Source organism: Artemia franciscana, chromosome 6, assembly GCF_032884065.1.
Source record: "Artemia franciscana chromosome 6, ASM3288406v1, whole genome shotgun sequence".
NCBI lineage: Eukaryota > Metazoa > Arthropoda > Branchiopoda > Anostraca > Artemiidae > Artemia > Artemia franciscana.
The window spans coordinates 15,944,020-15,970,203 of NC_088868.1; the positions used below are offsets into that span (position 1 = coordinate 15,944,020).

Below are 26,184 nucleotides of genomic sequence, written 5' to 3' on the forward strand. Positions count from 1 at the left end.
TTGTAGATACGTGATTGATGTAATCGGACTGGATCCGGTCTCTTTGGGGGAGTTAGGTGGCGGAGTTCAGTGCTTTGGCGAGTTTGGTGCTTCTGGACGTACTAGGACGATGAAAATTGGTAGTCGTGTCAGGGAGCTGCACGTGACTTGATAAAGTCATTTCCCACGATTCGACCATCTGGGGGGCTGAAAGGAATGAAAAAATTAGAAAAATTGAGGTATTTTTAACTTAGGAGTAGGTGATCGGATTTTAATGAATTTTGATATTTAGACGGAACTCGCGACTTAGAGCTCTTATTTTAAATCCCGACTGGCATTAAGCCTCTGATTTTCCTTTTAAAGCAATCTATTGATTCTCAGAATTTTGCTAGACCTCACACCATATGAGCTCTTGGCTCTTCCGACCTCGTCACAAGTGCCATATGAACTCTTAGTTCTTGTTCTTAGCAGGACTAGTAAAGAACGAACTACGTTGTCATCACGATCCAGGGTAGTTTTAAAGTATTCTTCTTTTATGGTTGTAATCTATGATTATGACGCCATTTTATCAAAAATTGATTTTATTTTAAATATTTGTTTTTTTTTATTTACAAAAGATACTAAATATAGCAATTTTGTTTGAAATGAACCTTTGAACAGTTCTCTATGATGTTCCAGTAACCTTCTAGCAGTGAAAAAGGAAAAAATCAGTGCTTCCCATGCCAAAAAAAGATTTTCCTTGTTGTTCAAGCCAGGGGACTGTAAATTTCCTTAACAAGGTTTTCGGTCATGGCGATTCCAGTGGCGTACTCTTTATTTCGATTCGTCTTGATTTTTAAATGATTAAATTTGTGTTACTATTGGCCGAGGTTTGTCTTTTACTTGGTTGCAGCTACTGCTGCAACCGAGATGACTGCAAAGTTCTGCAGTTTTTATTTGTTTCGTTTTTGAAACAAGTCAATCTGACGCTTAGACTTTTCCCGTTTTGGTACCGGATCAAGACTAATCTCATGTTTGCATCTAGTTTCCACGGGTCATATTTTCTCCTTTCAATCACGAAAATCCTTCCACAATTCTAACTTAAATAAGGTGGGACATGTCTACCTTTCTGCTATAAAAACTATTCATAAAAAGGAAAGGTTTGGAGGTTTAATTGACATAGTTTATGCCTCCAATCCTAAACAACAGATCTAAATTTCTCCCACGATTCAGGTTTTAACAACAAACAAGACAATCACATTTCTGTTAAAAAGCTGGCGATGGACGGCTCATGAGCCCTATTTCCTTGTTCAATTATTTCAATTTCAATTCTGGTTGGCTCAGGTCTTAAAAAGGTGCAGCACGCCCACTTTTTCTACTAACATGTTGTCTGTGAAGACCATTCGAATAATATAGAGTGCTTGTTTCTAATCCGTGGGATTCATGCCCCTTCCCGCCGCTGGAATCATATATCATGTCCTTTTCATCGTTTTAATGGAAATGGCTGTGTAAAAATTCATATCTGATGCCATGGTTGAACAAGAGTCCAAGAGGTAGACACGATACAGGAGGAGGGATGGTTTCCCTCATGTCACTTTTGAACCCTAAAAAGTGGACTAGATCGTAAGGCTATTGTTCAATTGAGACCCCTACGAAGTTTCTACGTCATTATAATGTAGGGAGAGGGACATAAAAAAATAATAATAATGGACGGGAGACTCTTCACTCTTTTGTCTAACATGATTTACAACAGAAAATGTCATAGTTCCTACTTGTCTAAGTTTCTCTATGGCTTCATATTAATCATATGCTCAGTAATACATCATTTATTAACAGTTGCCATAGTCGAGTGGTTGATGGATTGTCTTCTTCAACTGAAAGATATGAGTTCAAACCATCCTATGGTAACATATCTAGCTTCAAAGATTTATCTTTTTGCATTTTTTTCCACGCCTGACTTCAAGCACTTGTTGACATCATTTTCACTGGGAAGCAGATCATATGCCATGGCTTGAAATGTAAGTTCATGCAACAGAGGTGAGACGCCATCCACTCCACGATCAATGACTAAAAGTTGTGAACGGGATTTCTCAGGGCCATCTCCCATGGTTGGGTCATCTGCTTTGTAACGATTAAGCTTGTGCTGAATAATTTGGGCGAATTCGATGTTTCTCTCATTATCAGCTCGATATCTCACAGCAGGATATACCCCTAATGTGGCACAAAGAGTGGCAATTTGCTCTGCCATTCTTTCCAAAGCAGCAGCCCTTTGGGAGATTCTGTTCTGATTGTAGTAACATTAACTTAACCATCGTTTCTTCATATTATTTATCAGTACAGCATTCTTTTATTATGTTTTGTTTCCATATATTTAACAACAACTATGCAAATGTGGTGAAAATCGAAATTCCTGCTTACTTTTTGGTGCAACAATTTGGAGAAATTTCTTTATTCTAAAATTTTCTTCATATTGTTGGGCCAAAAAGTATTATTGGCTATTTTACCTAACTCGGTACAGTTGTTTCCCGCTTTATGGAGTAGAATCGAGACATAATAGTTATTTTGCACAAGTAGTTGTCAAGGTAATAATAATGCAGAATAAAGCAAAATGAATACCATTTTCTTTTCTCATATTAGAAACTAAATATCCGTTTTCAAAAACTAAATGTTAGTTAATATAGGTCCACTTATCTTGCTCAAAAACAACCATTTTGCTAATGTCAATGTTAACTTTCTGGCAATTACTATTTTTGGAAAAAAAGCAGGTGTTTGAAAAAAGAAAGCTAAAGACAACTTGATCGACCAGATATTAAAATTCCCACCACCCCTTTTAGGTAGCCAGAAGATTATACCCAGAAAGGTGGCTTCTGGGCAGCCCAGTTTTGTGGAACCTACTACAACCCTTAACGGGCGATTCAATATGAGCTTTTGTACAGCCAAAGCCCCTTCCACTTGAATTTTTTTTACAAACATCAACATGGGGGTATTTACACAGATTGTTCGTACAAAAACATAAAATTTACAAATGTGTAGATATTTACAATTATTAGAAATACATCTACTATCTAAGAAGTTAAGACCCATATTAGGTTGATTAGACGTAAAATCACTGAGCTCATTTTTTTTAATATTTGATTGCGTTGGGTGAGAATTTCCGCTTGTCAGGTCAACTGCATTGTCACTTTTTAAAGATGTGTCATTAACTCTGGGTTTCAACAATAAATTATCTTCTGTTGAAACGAGGTTAGTGTGATTAGTTTGCGTAACCTTTTTAATCCCTTGAGAAAATTCTGACGAACGAAGTTCACTAGCACTTAGCTTGATGAACTGAAGAATTTTGATAATGAATATTTGGAGCGGAAGTATCAACTAAAAGAGGAACTCCGGGCGGTGTAGGAGAATTTAAAGTATGTATAGCTTCAACAATTGCGAGTTGAAAACCGACTTTTAAATTTTGATTTCTTTGTCCTTGAAAAGATCACTATTCTGGCGTTCGTAAAGATCAGACAAGCTATCATAAAGTAATTCGAGATTAATTATCCGTTTCTTGAGATCGACGATTTCTTCATCTTTTTGTAGGCAATCTTCACTGGTACGGGGCTCAAACACGCTAGCCGTTTTTCCACTGCATGTCAATTCATCTTTACTGGAGCAAGAAATTTGTGGGGTAATTTGGGATTGATGGTAGATGGTAATATTTGCAGAATCAATTGATCCAGGGGAACTATTTTTTGTCATTATTCGAAACACAAAGTACGGATGGGGGTTAGTGGAATTTTCTTCAAAATAGAATTAAGGTGGGGTTTTTCAACCTCGAGTGGTTGGATCAGTTCAGGCTGGTTATCAATGGTATTAATCTCGTCATTTACGACTATTGTTCATCGGCACTGTACGCATAACCATTTAGGGTTTTCAAGGCGACTACTTTTTGTGATGCCCGCACAAGCTGGGTGCAACCATGCATTGCCTTTAGAACACTGGAATGACCCAATTCCACATTTTCTGTAGCATTCATTACAAGGATGGGATATTCTAGAAAAAGGAACAAAAACGAGATACAGACCTTGAATTTGAAACAATATCTTCAACTAAAACCAGGTTGCCTAAGCCAGGAAAACGAGACGTCTTGACAGGTTAAGATCTAGCTGAAGACTGAAAAGATTTCTTAATTTTTCCATTGTTAGAAAAGGGCTACATTTACAGAATTTTTTTTTCAGGTATGTCAGACATTGGCTGAAAGAACATATGAACCCCGTCGTTTGTGTTGTTTGTTCTGTTTGTCATTATTACCCCTTTCATTTTCCTGACTGTTAGAAATGCTTGCTTTACTTTTGCTGATGCTTGCATTTTCGCAATTTACCTTTTTTCGAACACAAAGATTTTTAGAGAGACAAATTGTGTGCCTGTTATGTGATCTATTATTTGACACAAATTATGTTTCAAAGTTATGTGAGACACCGATCTATATCCCAAAATACACCCCCCCCCCAAAAAAAATAAATAAAAAGAGCAAAGAAAACCTAATCTGAATACAGATTTTAAGGTTTGAGAAATACCCTTAGATAAAACGAATGAACAAAAGGATGAAAGGAATGAGGCTAATTTTTTTATATTAAACAGACTCGACTTTTGTTATTGTCTTTTCTCATTTTTGTTTGGTTTAAAGTGCGCACATGTTAATGCAACACTTTACCCATTAGTTTGAAAAAGTCAAGTGTACATTTAAACAGTTAGAATATTTTAATTCCCTGCAAAAAGAAATATTAGCTTCACACTCTGAGCCTTCATCCCTTGTAGAGTATCATGAAAGGGGGAAGGCATTCTTTGCCTTCCTTCTGAAAATGAAAAAAAAATTTAAGATACTAACTACTTTGAAAAATATAAGAGTTTTCATTTTGACAGATTTTTTATCAAGCCTGCAGACGAGTACCGGTATAAGGTCTACACTAATGTTTGGTAAAATTCTTGTTTATTGACTTTTGGCTATGTCGGAAAGGGGTTAGGTTAGGAAAATGAAACTATGGGCTTAAAGGCTAAAGTATGTCCCGGAAAGGTATTTTGAAGTACCCACCTCCACTCCTTTCCCTCTAGAGGGCCCTGATTTTCGCCTACATGACAGGTCTATGCCTATTGGAATTTTGACAAAACAACATTTTACCTTAATTTTCAGTTACCAGTTGCTTTTTCTCTGCCTTTAGTTCTGAAAATGTAATTCCTGTTATTTGAGCAGAATTCTGAGCAATATCAATGTTTTTTGTTGTTTTTTTTTTCAAAATTTAGGAAATGTATTTGCATATTTTTAAAACCTTATAAATTGGGATTGAGCAAAGTCATGAAGCTGAAAACAATTTTGTTCTACTTCATTCAAGCAGAAGATCTATTTTGCAAGGTTTCACTTTTATAACACACATATTTTTAGAGGTCATCAAAGGTCTGGACCCTCTAGAGGGAGAGGGATTGGAGGTAAGTACTTCAAAACACCATCCCGGGACATGCTTTAGCCTTTCGACCCATCCCTGAAAGTTTCATTTTCCTAACCTAACCTCTTTCCGAGATAGCCAAAAGTCACTTAACTAGAATTTTACCCTAATGTTTCAAATCCCCACTCGCATGGGCAACTGTCAGACTTTTCTGTCCTTTATTGACGACTAGAGGAAAGTCCTGCCCTTCCCCTTTCTAACAGTATTTATGTAATGCTTGTTTTGTTGAGGGTTTGCACACGTGATTTTTCTTGGCTTCTTCCCTCAAAATTCAGCCATGTGCTTTAAAATTAACTTAGAAACTGCAATGTTAGGTTGTCTTTGTCTTTGTTTTGAATTTTCTTTCTCTTCTTAGCTCTAGAAAGCCGACCCAAACGGCCTTTAACCGATCAATATGCAGACTTTGATCGTTTGCGTAAAACTGGTGTTCCGTTACCGCTTGCAGATCGTCCCATTATTAGTGGGATGACCGATCGTTATTTGACTCTTAGCTGGAAGCCTTCGATTCCAATTGGCCCAAGGGAACCCGTTACCTATATGGTGGAGATGTCCGATTGTCCCGATGGGGAATGGTTCACTGTCCGAAATAGTAAGTATATGCTCGTGTTCTTAATTAGTAACATACAAAATCTTTTGGAGGCATGGTGATGATTCTTAGGCAAGGACTTCAAGGTAAACAAGCTATTTGTATCTCTAATGGTGACCTTTCGGATGTATATGGCAGAAAACTAGGTCTCTTTGATAATTTAGAGTTGAGTATCTAAATGATAAACAATTTAAATATGGTTTGTTACTAAAATTTTATTACGGTAGTTAAACGACTGACTATTTCTTTCTCTTAGTCTTTCTTTCTTTTGGAAGGGGTGGGGGGGTCAGTATGGTTTTTGACTAGTGATATAAATATATATTTCCAAAAATGAACAAATATTTTCTTTATTTCCTCAGTAATTCCTACAATTTCAACTTAATGGTGGGAAAAGGGGGGCAGATCTAAGAAGCCTCATTTTAATGAATGCTTAGTTTAATCTGTTGAGACTAATTGGTGTGTACATAAATTTGCACACATTTGCTGACATTAAATAAAAAAAAACTTCCTCGTAAAAGTTTATTTTCGTATCAACACCCAAAAACGAGGGTCTGTTCGTAACATTTTCTACAGCTCCAACTCTTGCCTAATGTCGTACTCCATGTGCCTTGGCTTTTCTACATTTAGAGGATACTCGCGTCAACTTTCTTACTTGTAATGCTACCACGGCAGGTTTAAATATCCAAACGGTCGATTTGATGGGTACAAAACATAGTTTAGTTATCCTAATTTATTCTACTCCTAATTTAAGCAACTTTGTCTTTTCCACATTCGTTTCAGATTTTTCTCGAATCTTGAATTTTGAAACCTCTATATATAACTTATACTTAGAACTTTCATATCCTTTGCAAAATCTAAGCTGAAAGTTTTCATTTTAATACACTTCATTTTTATACCGTTTAATGCTCTTGATTTTTAATCCGTTTCTTGGGAAAAGCCCATCAAAGTAGGCCTAGTCTTAACTTCTTACTATGCTTGACTATGCTTAAATTCTTATGTATTAACTATGCTTAACTTCTTATTCCAGACCAAACCAAACATCAGTTTCATAACAAAGGAAATATTTGAAATTTTCTAGCCTATTACAGAATGATAAAAGCTTTTCTCTCTGTTGAACTAAACACCTGTAAAAATCTATAAAATCTAAAAAATGCTAATAATCTATAATACTAGGAACTAGAAGGGTTTGATGATTCAGGTACCTCCCAATTTTTTTCATCGGAAAACGAAAATCTGGCCAGCACATCTTTCCCTTATCCGAAATAACGTTGTTATGCTCTTAAAACTTGAACAGCATCACCTATATGTATCATTTTGGTCTAGGTACGTATCTTATAGCGTGTTCGAAAGCTCAACGTTCATGTTTTATCCTGGAAAAGCTGTTGAATTTTCGGTGAATTTTTCGGTTGGACTAGGAGGATTGGTTGAATAATCTGACAAATTTAGCTGACCAAAAATCTACTGAAAGTGAAGGATTTTGTGCTAGAATTTTAGAAGAAAAGAAAGTATTTGATATACTTGTGACTTATAGTTTATTTTTATGTTAAAATACTACAAGAGAGTACTGGAAAATCCTCAGACACATCGTTTTGCAAATCGTAACTGCCACTTTAAATAAAAAGATCTAAAGATTTAAGAAGAGAGACAGAATCAAACAGTTAGTGGTAACGAACTGTAGTAAGGAGCGACCCGGCTCAATAGTAACCAAAACTCAAAATAATGGAATTTTGATACCAATAGCTACATCAAAAGAATCGCATTTTAATGCTGATTTTAAATATATAAGTTTCATAAAGTTTTAGTCTTACCCATCAAAAGTTACGAGCCTGAGAAAATTTGCCTTATTTTAGAAAATAGGGGTAAACACCCCCTAAAAGTCATAGAATCTTAAAATCACACCATCAGATTCAGCGTATCAGAGAACCCTATTGTAGAAGTTTCAAGCTCCTATCTACAAAAATGAGGAATTTTGTATTTTTTTTGCCAGAAGGCAGATCACGGATGCGTGTTTATTTGTTTTTTTTTTTGTTTTTTTTTCAGGGGTGATCGTATCGACCCAGTGGTTCTAGAATCTTGCGAGAGGGCTCATTCTAACGGAAATGAAAAGTTCTAGTGCCCTTTTTAAGTGACCAAAAAAATTGGAGGGTACCTAGGCCCCCTCCCACGCTAATTGTTTTCCCAGTCAACCCTTGTTTCCCAAAGTAAAAACCTTATAACTATGTCTTCGGGGACGACTTACTCCCCCACAGTCCGCGTGGGAGGGGCTACAAGTTACAAACTTTGACCAGTGCTTATATATAGTAATGCTTATTGGGAAGTGTACAGACGTTTTCAGGGGGATTGTTTGGCTGGAGAGGGGTTGACAAGAGGGGGATATGTTGGAGGAACTTTCCATCGAGGAATTTGTCATGGGGGAAGAAAATTTCCATGAAGGGAGTGAAGGATTTTCTAGCATTATCTAAAAAAAAAACAATGAAAAAATAAAAATGAAAATTTTTTTCAACTGGAAGTAAGGAGCAGCATTAAAACTTAAAACGAACAGAAATTATTACGCATATGAGGGGCTCACCTCCTCCTAATACCTCGCTCTTTACGCTAAAGTATTTTTAGTGATTTCAACTATTTATTCTACGGCTTTTGTGATTCAGGGGTCATTCTTAATGAATTGGGACAAAATTTAATCTTTTGTGTAAAGAGCGAGGTACTGACGAGGGAGTGAACCCCTCATATATGTAGGAAAAAAATGAGATTACAAAAGTTCGTTACGTAAGCTAATTTATAAGTTACGTTTATCTTTTACTAATAAAAACATTCGTAAAAAATTAGAAGTTCTAGTTGCCTTTTTAAGTAACCAAAAAATCGCAGGGCAACTAGGCTTCCTCCACCGTTCCTTTTTTTATCAAAATCATTCGATCAAAACTATGAGTAAGCCATTTAGCAAAAAAAATTGCTAATTTCGTGTTAATTATTCCTCTACGGAGAGCCAAAATCAAAACATGCATTGATTCAAAAACGTTCAGAAACTAAATAAAAAAAAAAAACAAGCGACATTAAAACTTAAAACGAACAGAAATTACTTCGTATATGAAAGGGCTGCTTCCTCATCAACGCCCCGCTCTTTACGCTAAAGTGTTTTACTGTTTTTAAAAGCAGAGTTGAGAGAAAGAGAGAAAGAGTCAAACTTTAGCGTAAAGAGCGGGGCGTTGATGAGGAAGCAGCCCTTTTCATATACGAAGTAATTTCTGTTCGTTTTAAGTTTTAATGTCGCTTCTTACCTTCAGCTAAAAAAACTTGTTTTTTTTTTATTTTCTTTGAAAGAATCAAATGCAACCACTTGGCGAAGGAAATAACAGTTTTTTGTTCCTTGTTAGTCTTCTTAATACCCTATTCTGCATGGTCTTAATTTGCTATGGGGCGGGGGGGAATAGCTCCTCCTAAGCCTCAGTTTGCCCCCCCCCCCCCCTCCCCCCAGACCCGAGTTTGTTCCCCTGCTGATATTTCGTGTCTTCAAAAATCTCGTGAAAACTAAGATAAGTCTGCATAATTTAAGCATCAACTGAACCGACTCAGTTTTCTTTAGTATATATTTACCTTTATAGTATTATAAAGTACCTTTATAGTATTTTTAGAGTACCATAGAGTAATTACATGGCACCAAATAGCTCATTTTTTTGTTTAACTGTGATTTTCGCTTCATTTGGGATAATTGACTCCGACTTTACTCAACTCCACCTCCTCCAGCAGGATTTGGACGAAATTACTCGCTCTTCTGTATTAAACAATTAAAAACAAAGTTTTTAGTTCACTAAACATAAAAAAATTGTGTTCCCTATTAAGCTCTAGATTATAGAAAAAATTTCAGTAATTCTTCTGGTTTCAAGTACTTTGTAACTGTTTTTCTCAGTTACGGGTGGTATACAATGCCAAATAATACTAAAATTAGCCTTAAGAAAGAGCTGGGACAAAGTCAGATGGATAATTTTAATTAGTTTATTAATTCGCTAGGTAAAACAAGAGCCCACGTCTTAAAATGCGTTTTAACAGTAATTCCAAATTATCAAACATATATGTTTAGTATTGTTTGCAGAAAAAGCAGGACATTAGCATATGCTATTTTACGATCTTTTTTCCTAATATTTTCCTTATTTTCCTTTTTTCCTTTTTTCCTTATTTTTCCTAATAAGCTAGGAGGGGTAATCGCTTTTGTTTCTTCTATTCTTATTCTTGTGTCCCTTCCCTTTACGTTTAAGCCTAAGTTTCGAGGTCTAGAATTCTATTCTATTGCTCAACCTTTGTTTGATCCTGAGCATCAGTATTCTTACTAAATTAGCTATCGGACAATAATGTTTGATATGTGGCTGGATTTGTATTGGATTTTCGCTTACAACATCTTTTGGACACGTCAGAGGTGACACGTGAGTTAATTTTGGGGGAAAATTCCATGCGTATTTATCGAGAAAGAGTGGCTTTTGCATCTTTCCAAAATGTCATTTGCAGATTTTCAAAATTTGCGTTTGAATTAATATTTTCATCGACTGACAAAAAAATAGTTTTAATAAGGGAACAAAATTTAATTACGAACATGAAATAATGAATCCTCCGAGAAGATTCTTAAGTATAAATAATTTTAATCAGAAATATTTTCTGGCAGGTGGGAGGGGTAAATAGGAAACAGCAACATTTTCAGACCCCTATTTTAATCGACAGGTCAAGCATTAGATCCCTTATATCCCTTATCAATTCTATGCACAAGCATTATTCTAGATGCTTAAATTCCAGTCAAATGTGTCCTTTTTTATACTTTCTTTCATTATATCAATATTGCTACATAGACGCCTCGTGTGTACAGACTTATCAGGTTTAAGAAAAAGGAAAAACCTAATATTGGTACTTTTCTTGTGATCTTGGATATAACGTCTGACAAAAATGTAATTTTTTGTAGATATGTCAATTTAAGGGCTAACAAAAAAAACGAAACGATTTGGTTGAGATTCTGCACAACATGCACGATTATTTCTTAAATCGAAAGAGAAGCTAGTGTATTTATTTTAGCCTTATCTTTTTGACGCGAGCATTCAGATTTGCTGAGGTTAAACCCCTTGACCCAACTTAAAAAACTGACTTTGGAAAGAACTTTACCTGAATTTTCCCGAAAATTGTCACATACAAAGTGCTCACGTGATGACAGCGATATTCTTTACTTCAATCTGTATTTGTTTTTTATTCTGTACTTCTTCTGCTTTCTAGGGATTCTTGGAAATGTCTGTGATATCCGTAATCTTGATCCTCAGAAAGACTACAGATTCAGGATTAGAGTGGAGAACAAATATGGACTCAGTGACCCATCTCCCTACGCTATTACATACAGGTAGAACACTCATAGCTATATATGAATGAATGAACTTTATTTCCCGTAAAAGTATAAAAAACACAAAGTACGGAGCATTATAAATAAACAAAAACAAAAACGATAAACAGCAAAGAAAAAAAAATCAAACTAACAAAAGACAACATGGACTAATTAACCAGTATCAATATGGAAAAAAAGCTGCAAAGGGTCATAAACGTGAATAAAGTTGATAGTCTTTGTACATAAATCATCACTGGAAGACCGAATCCGAGAAGGCACATCAATTAAACCAAATCGAGCAATTATTTTTTTGTTTCGGTGCCACCTAGGAAGTCGGAGGAGAAATTTTCAATATCTGAAATAAGCCGTACGTAGAGTATGTCGATCTTTCTTACGAAACAGATGAGCCATGCCTGATAAAAAAAAAAGCATAGGGGCGCAATAAGCGTTATAAATCATGCACAAACCGTTGCGGTTGTAATGGCTTTTGTTTGGGGATATTTTTCCGTAAGCGACGCGTAGGTTTTTCACGGCTATCAGACATATCAGATATGAAATCAGACATATCATCCTAATAGTGTCAAGAGGTCTTAACCCTCCTAGCGTCCATCTTTTATATGGATACAAAACATGGATACACAAAGGAGGAGTGGGGAATGCAATAAAAGAATATCTCTGATCTCTTTTGTACAGTTTTCAAAATTTCCAAAAAGTTGAATCTTACATAAACCAGGCGGTAGTCGTCCGAAATTGTTTAATAACATCCAGGACCATATCCAAGATTTTTTAGGGGGAAAGGGGTTTAAATTCATTATTATTGCGTTTTTAGAGTCACACAAACGTTTTTTTTTTTGGCGTTTAAAGCCCCTAACCGCCCCTGGATTCGACTTTTCTATATTACCCGATAGAAAAACCTGGTAATAGCGATTTACTGTTTTAGAGAATGACCTCTGTCCCTCCTCCTCCTCATCAAAGCGAAAAACAGGTATCACAATTAGAATTGTTATATATCCTTTTTTCAGTCCCTTGTCAGCCTTATTTCTTTGGATACGGTAGGAGCAAGGTCAGTAAACAATTAGGTCTCGAGTGGAACTCCATTCTAGAAAATCAAATAATATGTCAATTTGAATATGCAGAGGCCCGTCCAAAACATTCTTTTGGAAATTGATGGGTATATTGAATATTACTTTGAGAAAACTTTAATACAGTTAATTAAAGCAGTCCAAGTCCCTTAGGGTATCTTAGGAAGTGCACGGCTGAGTTGACTTAGTAGCTTCCTGATATGACCCAGTAGATTCAACCGTGCACTGTACTAAGTGTTTTTATAGAAATGGGAGTTAGCCTCTTGGAATGCCATGTGACACTAACAGAAGAGTTATTTTGCTAGAACTCTCAAAGTACTGTGCATTTTCTTAACGTGTATTCGATTATGTTGACCGTTAATACATTAGTTTAAACTTTTCGTGTGTCAAATTTCCGAATTTCAGTTTTTGTTTCAAATGTTAGAGCTGTGAGAGAGTATAGCTTATTTTCTAACTCAACAAAAAATTGGAAAAAAAAAACGGAAATCCGGGAGATCGGCACACAATTTCTCTTGTTTAATTAGTTGAGGCCAACATGGTCGAATGTACTTTGAGAATCTTAATGATATTTTGAGAAGGCAGCTAGTTTCTGCTAGATTTGGAAAAAAGTCCTGTCAGTTTTAAAATATAATCATATTTAAAGGGGTTAAGCTGCTTTTAATTAGTTCAAATTTATTCGAACTAGTTTATGTGTAAAATCTCAAAATGGATCCTTTCAGTTTGTTGGAAATTCATATCAAAATATGGTTTTCGTTCTTTCTAACCTCTTAGATGTATGCCTAAGTTTGATCGGATATGTGTACAGTCTTTTTTTTATATCTAAAAGAATTGCTTAGATCTTTTACAAAACAACGATAATAGTTTTCCACTTGTCTCTTCTTTTGCTTTTCCTTTTTTTCTTTGTACAGAACATTTTTCATCTCTAATTGTTATTTCTTTTTATTTCTTGTATGAAAGGAAATTTTGTATCTATCTATTTATACATTATATTTTTCATTAGTTTTTTTTTTTCAAGTGGAAATTCATACTATCAAATCATCACTTCCATTTTTAGCTACATTTTGACTTGTTTACTTGAAATCAGGCCAAGTCTGTTTCTAATGGATAAGAGGGCAATATATAGAAAGAATATTTAGGATCTTGTCGAAAAATATTAATTTTCATTACATGTTCTAAAAGATTTCAGTACGTAAGGTAGCTTGCTCCAGCGCTTCTCCCCTCTCGTGGCACTGGGTCATTTTTATTTAACTGGGCCATTTAAATTTAATCACTTGCTCCAGCCCTTCTCCTCTCTCAGGTAACTGGGCCATTTTAATTTAGCCCGGCCATTTTAATTTAATCACTTGCTCCTGCCCTTCTCCCCTCTAATGGCATCGGGCCATTTTAATCAAATCGGGTGTTTTCAATTTAATGTCTTGCTCCAGCCCTTCTCCCCTCTCATGGCATCGGGCCATTTTAATTCCACCGGATCATTTTAGTTTAAACACTTGCTCCAGCTCTTCTCCCCTCTCATAGCATCGGGCCATTTTAATTTAATCGGGTCTTTTTGATTTAATCACTTGCTCCAGCCCTTCTCCCCTCTCAACGAACAGGGCCATTTTAATTTAGCTGGTCCATTTTAATCTAGTCACTTGCTCCAGCCCTTCTCCCCTCTCATGACATCAGGCCATTTTAATTTCACCGGGCCCTTTTAATTTAATCACTTGCTCCAGCCCTTCTCCCCTCTCATGGCACTGGGCCATGTTGACTTTTGAACCTTAGCATGAAAGCTCGTTGTTTAATTTTGTCAGTTGGATTGACGGCATAAACCATAAGTAGTGTCCTATTGGAGTTATATTTTAATATCAAAAATAAAATAGAATTATATTGCGTTGAAGCGTGTTATATGACTAAAACTAAAATATTTTAGTAAGTTTATCCCAGGTTTGACTTCCCTCCTTCTCTAAGTTTTCCATAAGTACCTCTTTTGTATAAGGAATCAGTTGCATTGCAGTAACTATAGGTACATTATTGCTTATCATTTTTGAAATTTATTGAGACATTTCACATTTTTCTTCTAGGGAAAATTTACACGTGATTCCTACTAAGCGACCAATGCCAGGAAAAGCTGGTGAAATCCCTGATTTTGGTCATAGCATTGAAGGAATGAAATATCCACCAACGTAAGTTTAACAGTTTTTGTCAATGAGCATATATATATCACAAGGAGACCGCTGCCCAAGTTAAAAGCGAAAAGACTATAATGCATTATTTTTTTTTTCACCACGGTACGTCGCGTGGAAAGAGTTCTAGTCCATCAAGAAACCCTATTCTAGAAGTTGCGATGGCTTCAGCCTGGCAAAAGATCGAAGTCACACAGAATTTCCATATATATGAACAATTATACGCATTTTCTTCCACTTGAAACTCTTTACTAGATATATTAATAAGAAATTATTCAGTAAAATTAATGTTCATAGAAAATTTTTACTAAAAAATACAATTTTGTCCAAAATTTTAATTACAATCTACCGTTTAAATCTTAAGGAAAAACCTAATAAAGCAGGATACTACCAATCAATTTACAGTTATTGGTACATACGGCAAAAATAAGGGGTTTTTGGGCCAATAACTTCCATCACATCTTGGTTGGGTCTTGGCATAATTTGAAAACAAGCAGAAATTAAATAAAACAAAATTTTTTCAATTGAAAGTGAGAAGCAACTTTTAAATTAAATAAAAAAAGTTTAAATCTCTTAAAAAACTATAGCGTTACGAGCGGAGGGTTGAGGAGAGTGCAATCCTCCTCATGTTCGTAATAATAATTGTTTGTTTTAGTTTTACTCCTTATTTTCAGTAAAAAAAAACTTTTTTATTTAATTTGGAAGAAGCGTCTAAATAAATATCGTAAGATTGGAGTTTCAAAACGGTTTGTAAGACTAGATTGTTAGATAGAGAACTGTGAAACACCAAAATTAATATATTATTTTTCTGTTTTTAAAGCTTAAACTTTAATGAGATTGAGCTTAATCATTATTAGCAGCCATGGCTATTTTAATGAGTCTTTATCTTTAGGTTCCTACGTCAAGAGCAGGAAGCAAGCTATGCACTCCGACATCACAGTACAAGTCTCCATTGGTATCTTTATGGATATCCAAGACCAGAAATTCGATTCACGTACGATGGCTTACCTATAACAATGGGAGGAAAGTTTGAATCAGCTTACCAGAGAGATGGAGAAGCTACGCTGTTCATTAGCAGGTAATTTAGTTTCATTTGGCATTAATATTTAACGAGCTTTACAATTTTCTGTGCTTCGGCAGCACTAAAATCCAAGATTATGTAGGTGTCTGAAACGGGTTGCAGCAAATAGAACCGATAGTTCGGGAGCCAGCATGGAATATTGTGCGTTTTTAAGGTTTTTTTGTCGATTATTTGCATTTGTAAATGTTTAGTGGTGTTTTTAGCATTAATGATTACGGTTATTTAAAACAGTTCGGGCAAAGGTTTGTTTCGATTAGGCGATCCCTCTCAAACTCCAAATCAAACGGAGAGAAGTCTAAACAAAATCTAGATAGCGCTTTGATCACTTAAATGTTATGTTGCTGTGACTGCTCTTGTGTAATCTGTATTTTCAGCAGTTCTCTCGTAGAAAAAACTGAGAATCATGTAAATCTTGGTTCGGTTAACTACTCCTCTGCGAAAAACCTTTGCCTGTCTATATAGTGCTTTTTATGTCATTTCCTGAGTATTATGAGGATACCGAATGTTTGATCAAGAGATTAAAAGAAATGAAACTCTTCCAGTAAAATGTTATTTAAGCTTGAGGTGATTCCTTATAATATTAAGATGAAGAAAGATAAGGTAAATATTTTTTCGCCTGAACTAATGTTCGAGTTTTCTTTGGACTTAGAAGCTTAAGAACCGAATGAGATTTAGGGAGTCACTCTCTCTTCTCTGGTCGTAGCGAAACAGACTGAATAATCTGAAACCCGTCGAAAAGGGTACCGGATCGACATACTTCTTTGGGATTGCCATAGCTGAAAACTTCATATAGAAGAATTAAAGTCCTTTATCTTGAGCAACAAGGAAAATCACTCTTTATGCATGGGAAATACTCATTTGTCTCCTTTTTACAAAAAAAAATAAGGATACTAACTCTGAGGATGAAAAACATTCCAGAATGCGTGCAGAAGCTCAACAATATCTTTAACAGTTATAAAAGGCTCTTGGAGGTGAGAAGTGAATCAGTGGCGGCTCTATGCCTGGAAACAGGAGTATTTGTTCCCCTCGCCCTCAGTTTTCTGACTGTTAATATTAAACTCCGTTGATTTATATTTTTACACTCCTGTGGTATACCTTGCCCCTCCCCCTCCCATATTGTGAGGACTAAAACCACTAAAGGAGTGAATCGAGCAAGCCAGCATGTATAAATGGGAGCAATGGATACCACAGAGGTTGAATAAAATATAATTGCAAAATGTCTCACACATTTATATGAGGTTATGACCCTGAAAAACTGAGGATATATCCTATCAAATTCCTATATTAATCAAAGGTACTTCAATTTAGGTATCATCGAGTTCACTGAGCTTGAGTTAGCTTCTCTATTAAGGACATTGACGCAACGTTCAAGATCATGCGTGACCTGACCGGCCAATAAACCATGGCGTCCGAAGCCTGTAGTGAACAGAGAAACGATATACGGTCAATCACAATGTTTAGTTTCTATTGAAGAAACACTTTGATAAGCTGCTAAATTCAGACCCACCAGATGGCATTAACTCACAGCTCATTGCTGCTCTTACTAATGCTATTCCTGCCCCTGACGACGCCGAATTTTTGTCAGAAGAGATTGAATCTGCCTTAAAAAAAAAAAATAGAAAACAAAGCAGCTGGCACCTGTGGCATCAATTTAGAGCTACTTAAGACAGGGGGCCCTACGATGATACTTTGGCTACAATTGATATTCAGCATCATATGGCGCAAAAAATTAATACCATCAGACTGGAAGAAAGGAATATTTGTGCCAGTGTTTAAGCGCAAGGGTAGCAAGATGGATTGCCAAAGGGCAGCAAGAACGCGTCAAAACTACCGTGGTATCACCCTGCTGTCTTTTCCTGGAAAGCTATCTGCGATGCTTTTGCAGAAACACGCAACACGTTTTCTACATGCTTTGTGTCACCCTAAACAATTCAAATTTATACCATGAAGATCGACGACAGCAGATACACACAGTCAGACAGATTGTTGGGAAGACATTGAAATGCAACAAAAAATGTATACAGCTTTCATCGATTTCCATTCTTGACACTGTAAACAAACTATCCCTTTGGTAAATCCTGGAGGCTGGTGGCCTTCCTACAAAGATTGTGAGCCTCTTTAAAGAACTTTATTGCAATACAGAAAGCGCCGTCCTGGTTAATGGGGAGCTTTTTTTCCCTCTTCCATCAACAACAGAGTACGGCAATGATGCGCTGCTGCACCTCAGCTATTTAACTGCATCATCGACCATATTTTGAAACGATGTTGTTCTAGCCTAGAAGATTTCTTTCTTAATTTTTTCGAAGATTTCTTAATTTAAACCCTCCTTAAAAAGTTTACAAGTAGATGACTAGTCTTGGGTTTGATAGCATTCATGGAGAAGCGGATATAAGAACCACTCTTCAGGCTGTATTTTGTTATAACCGTAGCTCCAAGAGGAGCTTCCAGAGGACGCTTGTATTTCTTTTTAGTTTTACTTCAGCAATTTAATGAAATGATTAACTATTGTTTTTGTGATGATCCATATCTTCCTATTCATGCTGCTGTTGAGAATTCACCGCCAAGTTTCGTGGAGTATATATTACTGTTTAACTGAATGCAACCCCATCAGTTCCTTTTATTCTAAAGAAAACAAAACATATTCTACAGTTTTAAATTCTAAATTATTTAAAACAAAAATTAAATATTATAAAATATTTTGGGGTCAAAGATGGAACTCTACCTCTGCAATTTTTAAAGTAGCAATACGCTTTGCTTAAGAATAAAAGATATTATTTCATGCGGGCCAATAAATGTGGCTACTTAATTGAAATTTAACTGGCAAACTGAAAAAAAAGGTACAAAATCGAATATGTTAATTCTAGTGAATGTTTGTCCCATTGTCGGCTGATTTAATTGTTGGGCTGATGGAGAATATATAGGGTAAATGATGACGAATTTGCCATTAAAATGAATTTTGTACACAGTAATTTTTGCAATAAAGTTTGAAAATTTAAAACACATACATACATGAAATCCTAGTTATGAAGAACCGCCAAGCTTACTGATCCCAAAATGTACATAATTTATACAATTAAGTTTAGGATTAATAATAAAATGTGTTATAAAACAACTTGAGTCGTACTAGCCGATTGGTTAACGGGATAGACTTGAAATCCTGTGTCCGTAAGGACAGAGGTTCAAGCCCTGATGTCACTGTTTATTTGGATTGGAATGAGGGTTAGTGGTTGTTACAAGCTGAGTCAATACCAACTCAGTTTCGAAAAGATACTTAGAGAAGTCTATAGAAAAACTCAGAAACCATAAAAGCTGATTTGCCCCCAGCCACACATTGGACTCCCGTCCGGGGGTAGGGAAACAGGAGATCGGTCCTTGCGCTAGGGGGACTATTAATCAGCATGCAAAAAGTATTTTTTCTTATAAAAATTAGGCCATTCAAGCCATTGCTGGTAAACATTTACTCAATGGCTACTTACGGTTTTATTTTTGGCAATTATTGATGCTAAAATTTCGAATAACTTCTCGAGGTTTGATAAATTGCTGGTGTTACTTAACAGAAATTAGATGGATATTAGGGGTAAATTAATTTTCAAAATTTAGAGAAGGCAATCATGTTGTTTTTCATTTTTCAAAGAAAATTCCCCTAAGAAAGCCGTTTTTAAATGGAAATAACAAAAAGGCATTTGTCAAAATCTACAGAGGAGGATAAAAAATCGGGAGACAGAGGTTGTCATCCTGTCCCTATATCCCGCCAAATGATACCGCTGTACCAAAAATGCACAAAATAATAGTATTAACAAAGATCATTAGGGAAAAAGCTAAGAAAGTACTCGAATAATTTACGGGCCAGAGAGAGACTGGCATGTTGAAAATTTTCAACCTCCCCCCAAACTAGTCTACTGCTGTTTCTATGACTTCTTAAATTTTGGATTTCAACTCATAAAACTTTTGCAGAATGCTAGAAAAAGATGTTGGAGTGTATGAATGTGTAGCTACAAATGAACATGGAGAAGCCAGGCAAAGAATCAAGCTAGAACTTGCTGAACATCCTGTTTTTATCGATAGACCTTCCGGTAACTATTGGTTCATTTACTTATATATCTACCAAACTAACAATAATTAAAAGAAAAGAGACTACGTTTGAATTTACAATTTTTTCACGCTTTGATCAAAACTTCTAACTGAAAATAAGTGTTTCATCTGTTAAAAAGTTAAAAAAATAACTGATTAAGTAAATTCTATTAGCCCTTTGTAAAGTCCCTCTTTTAGATTTTTCAATTTGTTAATCCTGTTTATACACTCTATGCATTCAACTGATCAATTTTCATTTATTTTTCAAGAACAACTTGACTGAATTAATTTTTGTCAGTTATATATTTCTCTATTTTAGACGTAGTGTTTATGGTGAGAAAACCAGGACGTATTGTCTGTAAAATTTGTGGAGTCCCGGCTCCAGACGTCAAATGGTACAAAGATTGGAAGCCACTTGCACCATCAAGCCGAGTTAAAGTAAGTTAATTTAAATTGGCCTTGCTCTGACCAATTCACTGATCACTTACTTTTACACTTACTCTGATTTATCACTTCATTTTAGTACCATTTTACTTGCTATCATTAATAAAGTTTCAGTTTAATTGCAGATTCAAATTAATCAAATAGTTCGTAAAAATGAACAGTAAGTTAGCTCTTATGACTTGCAGTTCGTAGTATCGAACCAAAAATTAGTATTACATACAATTTTGATAAGAAAAAACAAACAAACAACTCTTTATTCGTTTAAAATATGATGTAAAGCCCATGCATTTGATAAGATACTATGTTACATACATCTCTGGTATGCTGTCATAATGTCATGAATCCACTTCTAATCCCTGTGGTTCTTTATTAGGTTTGATCTAAAAAATCAGATCTAACATTGATGTAACATTGATCTAAGAAAATTCGGACACTAAAAGAATTACGTACAAGCAAAAACCGACCAAAAAAAGTATAACTAACAGAAAATTAATTTGCAAAGAACTCTTCAATTGGAAATTCTTACAAGCAATATAAAATGACAAATAAATCATTGTAAACATAAAATAAAACAAACTTATCATGGATAACGAAACAGACAGCAATGGCCTTGTAAGTATTTTCTAAGACCACGCTGACTTTCTATGAAGATAAATAATAGTTCGAATAAGAATAAATCATTTTAATAGACAGTGAAACAACAATAAACAATACTTTATATTTTGATCACATATGTGACAATGAGTCTCACAGTCATATACACTGTTTGCTTATGTTCAGACACTAAGGTTGATGAATCTATAGAATGTTCTTTACTTCCTTTCTAGGCATTGTTTTGGCCCTTATTTGCATTAGAAACAAGCCTTAGATCTACCTCATGAAAAACCAAAGAATAAAGAACATTCATGTTGTTTTTCTAGTGAATCCTAACATTTTTACCTGTATTTGATAAAATTTTTCAGGAAATAGTTCTGTCTAAAAAATATCTAAGAAACGGTGAGGTTGAAAACTAAGCATTTTGGAGTAATTGTGTTGTAAGTTATGACGTATGCAATTTCTCGTTTGTAGACGAGTCCTACAATTACTTTAAAAAAATATGCAGCTTTAAATATAGCTACCCTGAGTGTTTTCTACATAAAATTATTTTTTATGCATTGCAAAAATGTAAGTATCTGGACAGGTGCTTCTTTTAAATAGTGGATATATTTGTAATTGTTTTGAAAATTTTGTTGCTACTAAATTTGAACATCGTTTCTAAGTTTGACATCGTTGATGCGCCCTCGCGACGAAACATTTATCTAAAGATATATCTCTTAAAACTCGGCAAATGATTGGTGTTTTTGACCGTCTTTGGTCATTTTTTGAATTGAGGTAATTTACTTATGTTGTATGTTGTTATGCTGCTATGTTATTTATGTTGTTATGTTTTTTGTCTTGTTTTTTTCTTTTTTTGTGTGTCTACTCCACAGTTTAATGTACTTTGTTGGTTATAAATAAATTATTATTATTATTATTATTATAAATCGATTGGGTATCTTTTAATATTCAATGGATAGTAACTTGTTCCACTTCGGGAAAGAATATTTGTTTTGCACTACAAAAGGGTAAAAAAATCCCTCTTTTCCATTAAACAGTCACTAACTCATGACAGTCGTAAGGATTCTTGGTCACAAAGATAATAATACCTAATAGATACCAAAAATGCAGTTTTTTGAAAAATTATTTCTTACTCCAACCAAAGCACTTTTGGTTACTCATAAAAGGCACCCATAAAAGGCACTAAAACTATAAATTTTGGTTCAGGTGAATCCTCTCTTGATCCTATGGAATCACTGGTTTGCTATGATTACATCTGAAAAAATGCAATCGAATAAACAAGAATCTGTCATATGTCGTCTGGCAAAAAATATTATATATGGTAGCTTGGAATAGAAAACTCTGTATTTGGGCTTTCTTCTATGCTGATTCTGATGATGTGATTTTCATTAAGGTTGCTCGATGTTTTGGAGTGTTTCCTCTTTTTTGAAAATCAGGCATATTTTCATAATTTCGTAGCTCTTGGTGGGTAAGATTAAACTTACGAAATTTTTTATATTTGGAATCTGTGGAAAAGGCCAGTTTTTGAACTGTATTAAATTATCAGCAAATTTTTTTTTGAGCTTTGGTTAAAATTTGGCCGAGTCATTCCTTACTTACAGTTCATTACCATGACCTATTTGTCTATATTTTTTAAAAGTGTAATCTTGCTATTTATGGTACAAAGGTTAGAAAATTTAACGCATCTATCAAAGGAACTTCCACTATTTTTACACTGCCGAAGTGCATAAATCAGCTATGAAATAGCTGACCCTCGTCATCTCAGTTTAGCTTGTCTTGTACTAGCTTTTCCAGGCTTCTCCAGTGATAGTGCAGGTAACCAAATACTAAGTGTTCCTGACTTTGCTCAGTGCTGTTGTCATGCAAATTAAAGACGAGAAGATCACCCTATCTGAACTTTATTCAACTTGATTGGTGGTGGCACATTTTGTAGCTTACTGCAAATTGGACTTCTAAAAGCACCACCAGATGGCTCTACCGTAGCCATAATCTGTATCAAATGCTCTCACCATGAAAAACTAGGACCAAGACGAAAACCCTGCCGCGTAGGCTAAGTTATCTAGCACCAGTAAAACGACACCTGTGGTAACTCCTTGGTATAGCAAACTGGTTGTGATTAACGACTGTGACAAAACGCTGCCTGCTCAACGGCCTCAGTATTTTTTACTTAAACTAAAGCTGCCTAATATACTCGTGTGTAGCGGGTGGTCCTTGAACAACAACATTGACGAGCTCAAACCTTTAGTCAATGAGGATAAGCCTCAATCGCAAAAACAAGTGAATGCTGGCACAAACTTTCTGAGTCAGCGCACATTAAAGGCTATACTGGCTACTTTATTACTCGTTGCGACCATGACCTGAATCGTCATAGAGGGGTTGTAAGACTTTACTTTCGGGATGATCTACCGTCAAAGCTGTTGATTTGTTCAGTTTATTTCGACAATGTGATATTGTGGGTGGAATGTAAACCAATACATTTGTCAATAAGATTCTCGTTTCTGATAATCGCTTCGGTGTATTACCCTGAGAGTGCCATGGACGGGAAAGAACTTATTGAACACATACAGTTTTCAACCACAAAATACGCCAAAAGTATGCTTCTCCTATCTTTGTGATTGCTGGTGACTTTAAACAAACAAACAAACATTGGGTTCCCTGTGTCTTGGTTTTGCAGCAAGTTATTGGAATACCAACCCGTCAGAGTGACAGCATACTCAAATTGATCTTAACGAACCTTACATACTTCTATGATGCACCTTGGTCGTAGGACCCCTCCAGAATTCTGATCGTTTCATTATTTTCTGGGTAGCAAATTCAGCAATCCTCAAAACCAAACAAGTCAAAACCACAGTACGACCACTAAAAAGAGATTTGATTTCTACGTTCAGTCACTGGATCAGCAAATACGAATTTGATGACATTTGCTCAAAGCCGGACATCAACGCCAAAGTCAGTAAGCTAAATATCCTTTTTCAGAAGAAGTTCCATGCTTGTTTCTCGACTAAAGTCATTACCGTTACAGATACTGATAAACCATGGATCACAAGCGAGGGTCAGTCAAGGACCTAATTAACACTTTTTCCGCCTTCAAAGTAATGACGATTTAGTTGCTTCAGCCAAGTTACGGATCCATACTGTCAAACTTGTTAAACTGAACAGGCGAGCGAAGAGAAAATACGTGAAGGACAAAATTGTGCTCTACGACAGATCCTCATAAATGGCATTCGTCAGCAAAAAGACTTGCTGGCAAAGCGACAACCAGAGATTTAAGGGTAGTGAAAGAGTATGGGACCTTGTTATCGACTACGGAAGTGAACTCCTTTTTTGTTGGCATCTGTTCTACATCTTTGTCAGCTACCAGTTCAGAAATTGTGTCTCTTATTATTGAAGCAGAGATTGATTATGTAGGTGGAGTTTCCAAGTTTGCCGTTTACAAGGAACTTAGGAAGCTGAATAGGAACTGTGCGTCCTACCCTGGCAAGCTTCCTTAAAAGTTGTTGCGTGAATCCACTATTTTCCTTGCCAATCCACTCTCCTCTATTATTAACCAGTGTTTACAAGACCAAGTGTTCTCTAGTTCTTGGAAGAGAGTGTACGTTTGTGTTATACGCAAAGTGAAGGGTCCCAAATTTTGGGGACCTACTCCGACCTATCTCAATAGCTTCGAGCCTGTCTAAGGTGGCAGAAACATTTACATACCGTGAGCTGATGTCACAGGTTTCACCTTTTCTTGACCCATGTCAGTGCAAATGCTCGAAAGGAAGCAGTACTACTCTTTACTTAGTAAGAATGTATCACCCTATTGTTGAGTGGCTTGACTGAGGAAGTGCCTCTGACCTTATGTGCCATTTTATAGCTGTGACAAATCTACGCGCAATGGGTGCACGCGAGAATATTCTCCTTTTAGCTATCGATTTTTTTCAAGACCGTTTCCAGTGCACCTACAGCCATTTCTCTGGAGAAACCAACTCCGAATGGGCTGAACTCATGTTTGGCACTCCACTAGGCACAAAACATGCAGCGCTGTTTTTTTTAGCAGTTATAAACTTTGTCCTTTCTGAATTTGAAGACAGGTTTAATTACGTAGAGGACTTATAAGTTCTTCTGAAATATCTCACAGAAAACTCAAAGCCAGTTCCCCAATTCAGTGATGCAATAAAGAGTAACTTTGAAGACTGATATACTATCAACAGCCTTCAAATCAGCGAAGGAAAAGCCAAAATCCTTCGCTTTAATTCTATTAAGAGGGACCTTGTTAGTCCTCCTCCACCATATCCTAGTGTATTTTTTTCTGTAATTCACAGTGTCACGCTTAGCGTTGGCTGCTCGTTTAGTACTCATGTTGATACAATCACTATAAAAGCAAATGATGTGATGTGTACCCTTATATTACTACGTTGTTTCGGTTTTTCTGTGTCCCAACTAAAGACGCCTTATCTCACATACTTCCGACCAATTCTTGAGTATACTTGCCCTGTATGGGGCCCTCAAGTCAACAGCACAAGTTACCTAAGCGATCAGCTTCCACCGTCCCCATCTCAACTCAAATATAAGCAAAAACAGATTCAAAGTGGAGAATTGGATCTAAGTGGACATCTCTCCAGCCGCGGTGCCCCCCCCCCAAGCCACAGTACCCTTATAACTGCCCTGGTGCTCCTCCAGCCTAGGAATGGCTTTGACCAGGATGGAGTGGGACTAAATTATTTTGGTGCCAAAACCATCACTGCTGATTAGATTTGGTGATGCTGATGATGAATACTGAAAGAGGTACTTCATAATTTTGTAGCTCCATATGCTATAAAAGATGCCCATAGCGCCTCTATATTGACTACCTCCTACTAACAAAGTTTGCTTATAATTATGTCGATTCACCAGTTTTTAGCGTTTACACTGTACTTCCACCTGAGTTTCAAGTCTAGATATGCTTTTAGTGAACTTTGTATTATTCTATAATCAACAGATACAGTCATACGATTCGGACACTTTCATCCTTTCCATTACGGATGTCATTCAAAAGGACGAAGGCCTTTATTCAGTTGTTGCTCGAAATGTAGCTGGAGCCGCTCAAGCGTCACTCCTCGTCCGCGTGGAAGAAAATGAAGAAGACTTTAACTGGTCCACTTACAACAGACTGCGCACCGTGAAGACAATAGACAAGAGCTGGGATGACTTTTACGATGCTGGTAATGAAATCGGAAGAGGAACACAGGCAATTATTAAACATGTGGTGGATAGAATCAATGGTAAGAACTATTTTTATAAGCATGGAAATTACATGTCTAATAATTATAAAACATAATAAGAGTTTTTAGGGCTTCTTTCGAGAAAACTTTAGTCTTGTGCATGTTTTTCTTTGAATTCAGAACTCCTGCA

The 26,184-nt window shown here is 35.9% G+C and overlaps 1 protein-coding gene across 1 annotated transcript in view; it reads left to right on the plus strand.

The window, feature by feature from the left end:
- Positions 1-26,184, plus strand: part of LOC136028107 (obscurin-like) — a 201,845-nt gene that overhangs the window by 124,148 nt on the left and 51,513 nt on the right. Inside the window, 7 exon segments of the mRNA XM_065705734.1 lie at positions 5,794-6,027; positions 11,272-11,392; positions 14,517-14,618; positions 15,511-15,696; positions 19,654-19,772; positions 20,090-20,208; positions 25,772-26,054. Coding sequence (XP_065561806.1) covers positions 5,794-6,027; positions 11,272-11,392; positions 14,517-14,618; positions 15,511-15,696; positions 19,654-19,772; positions 20,090-20,208; positions 25,772-26,054 — 1,164 coding nt within the window.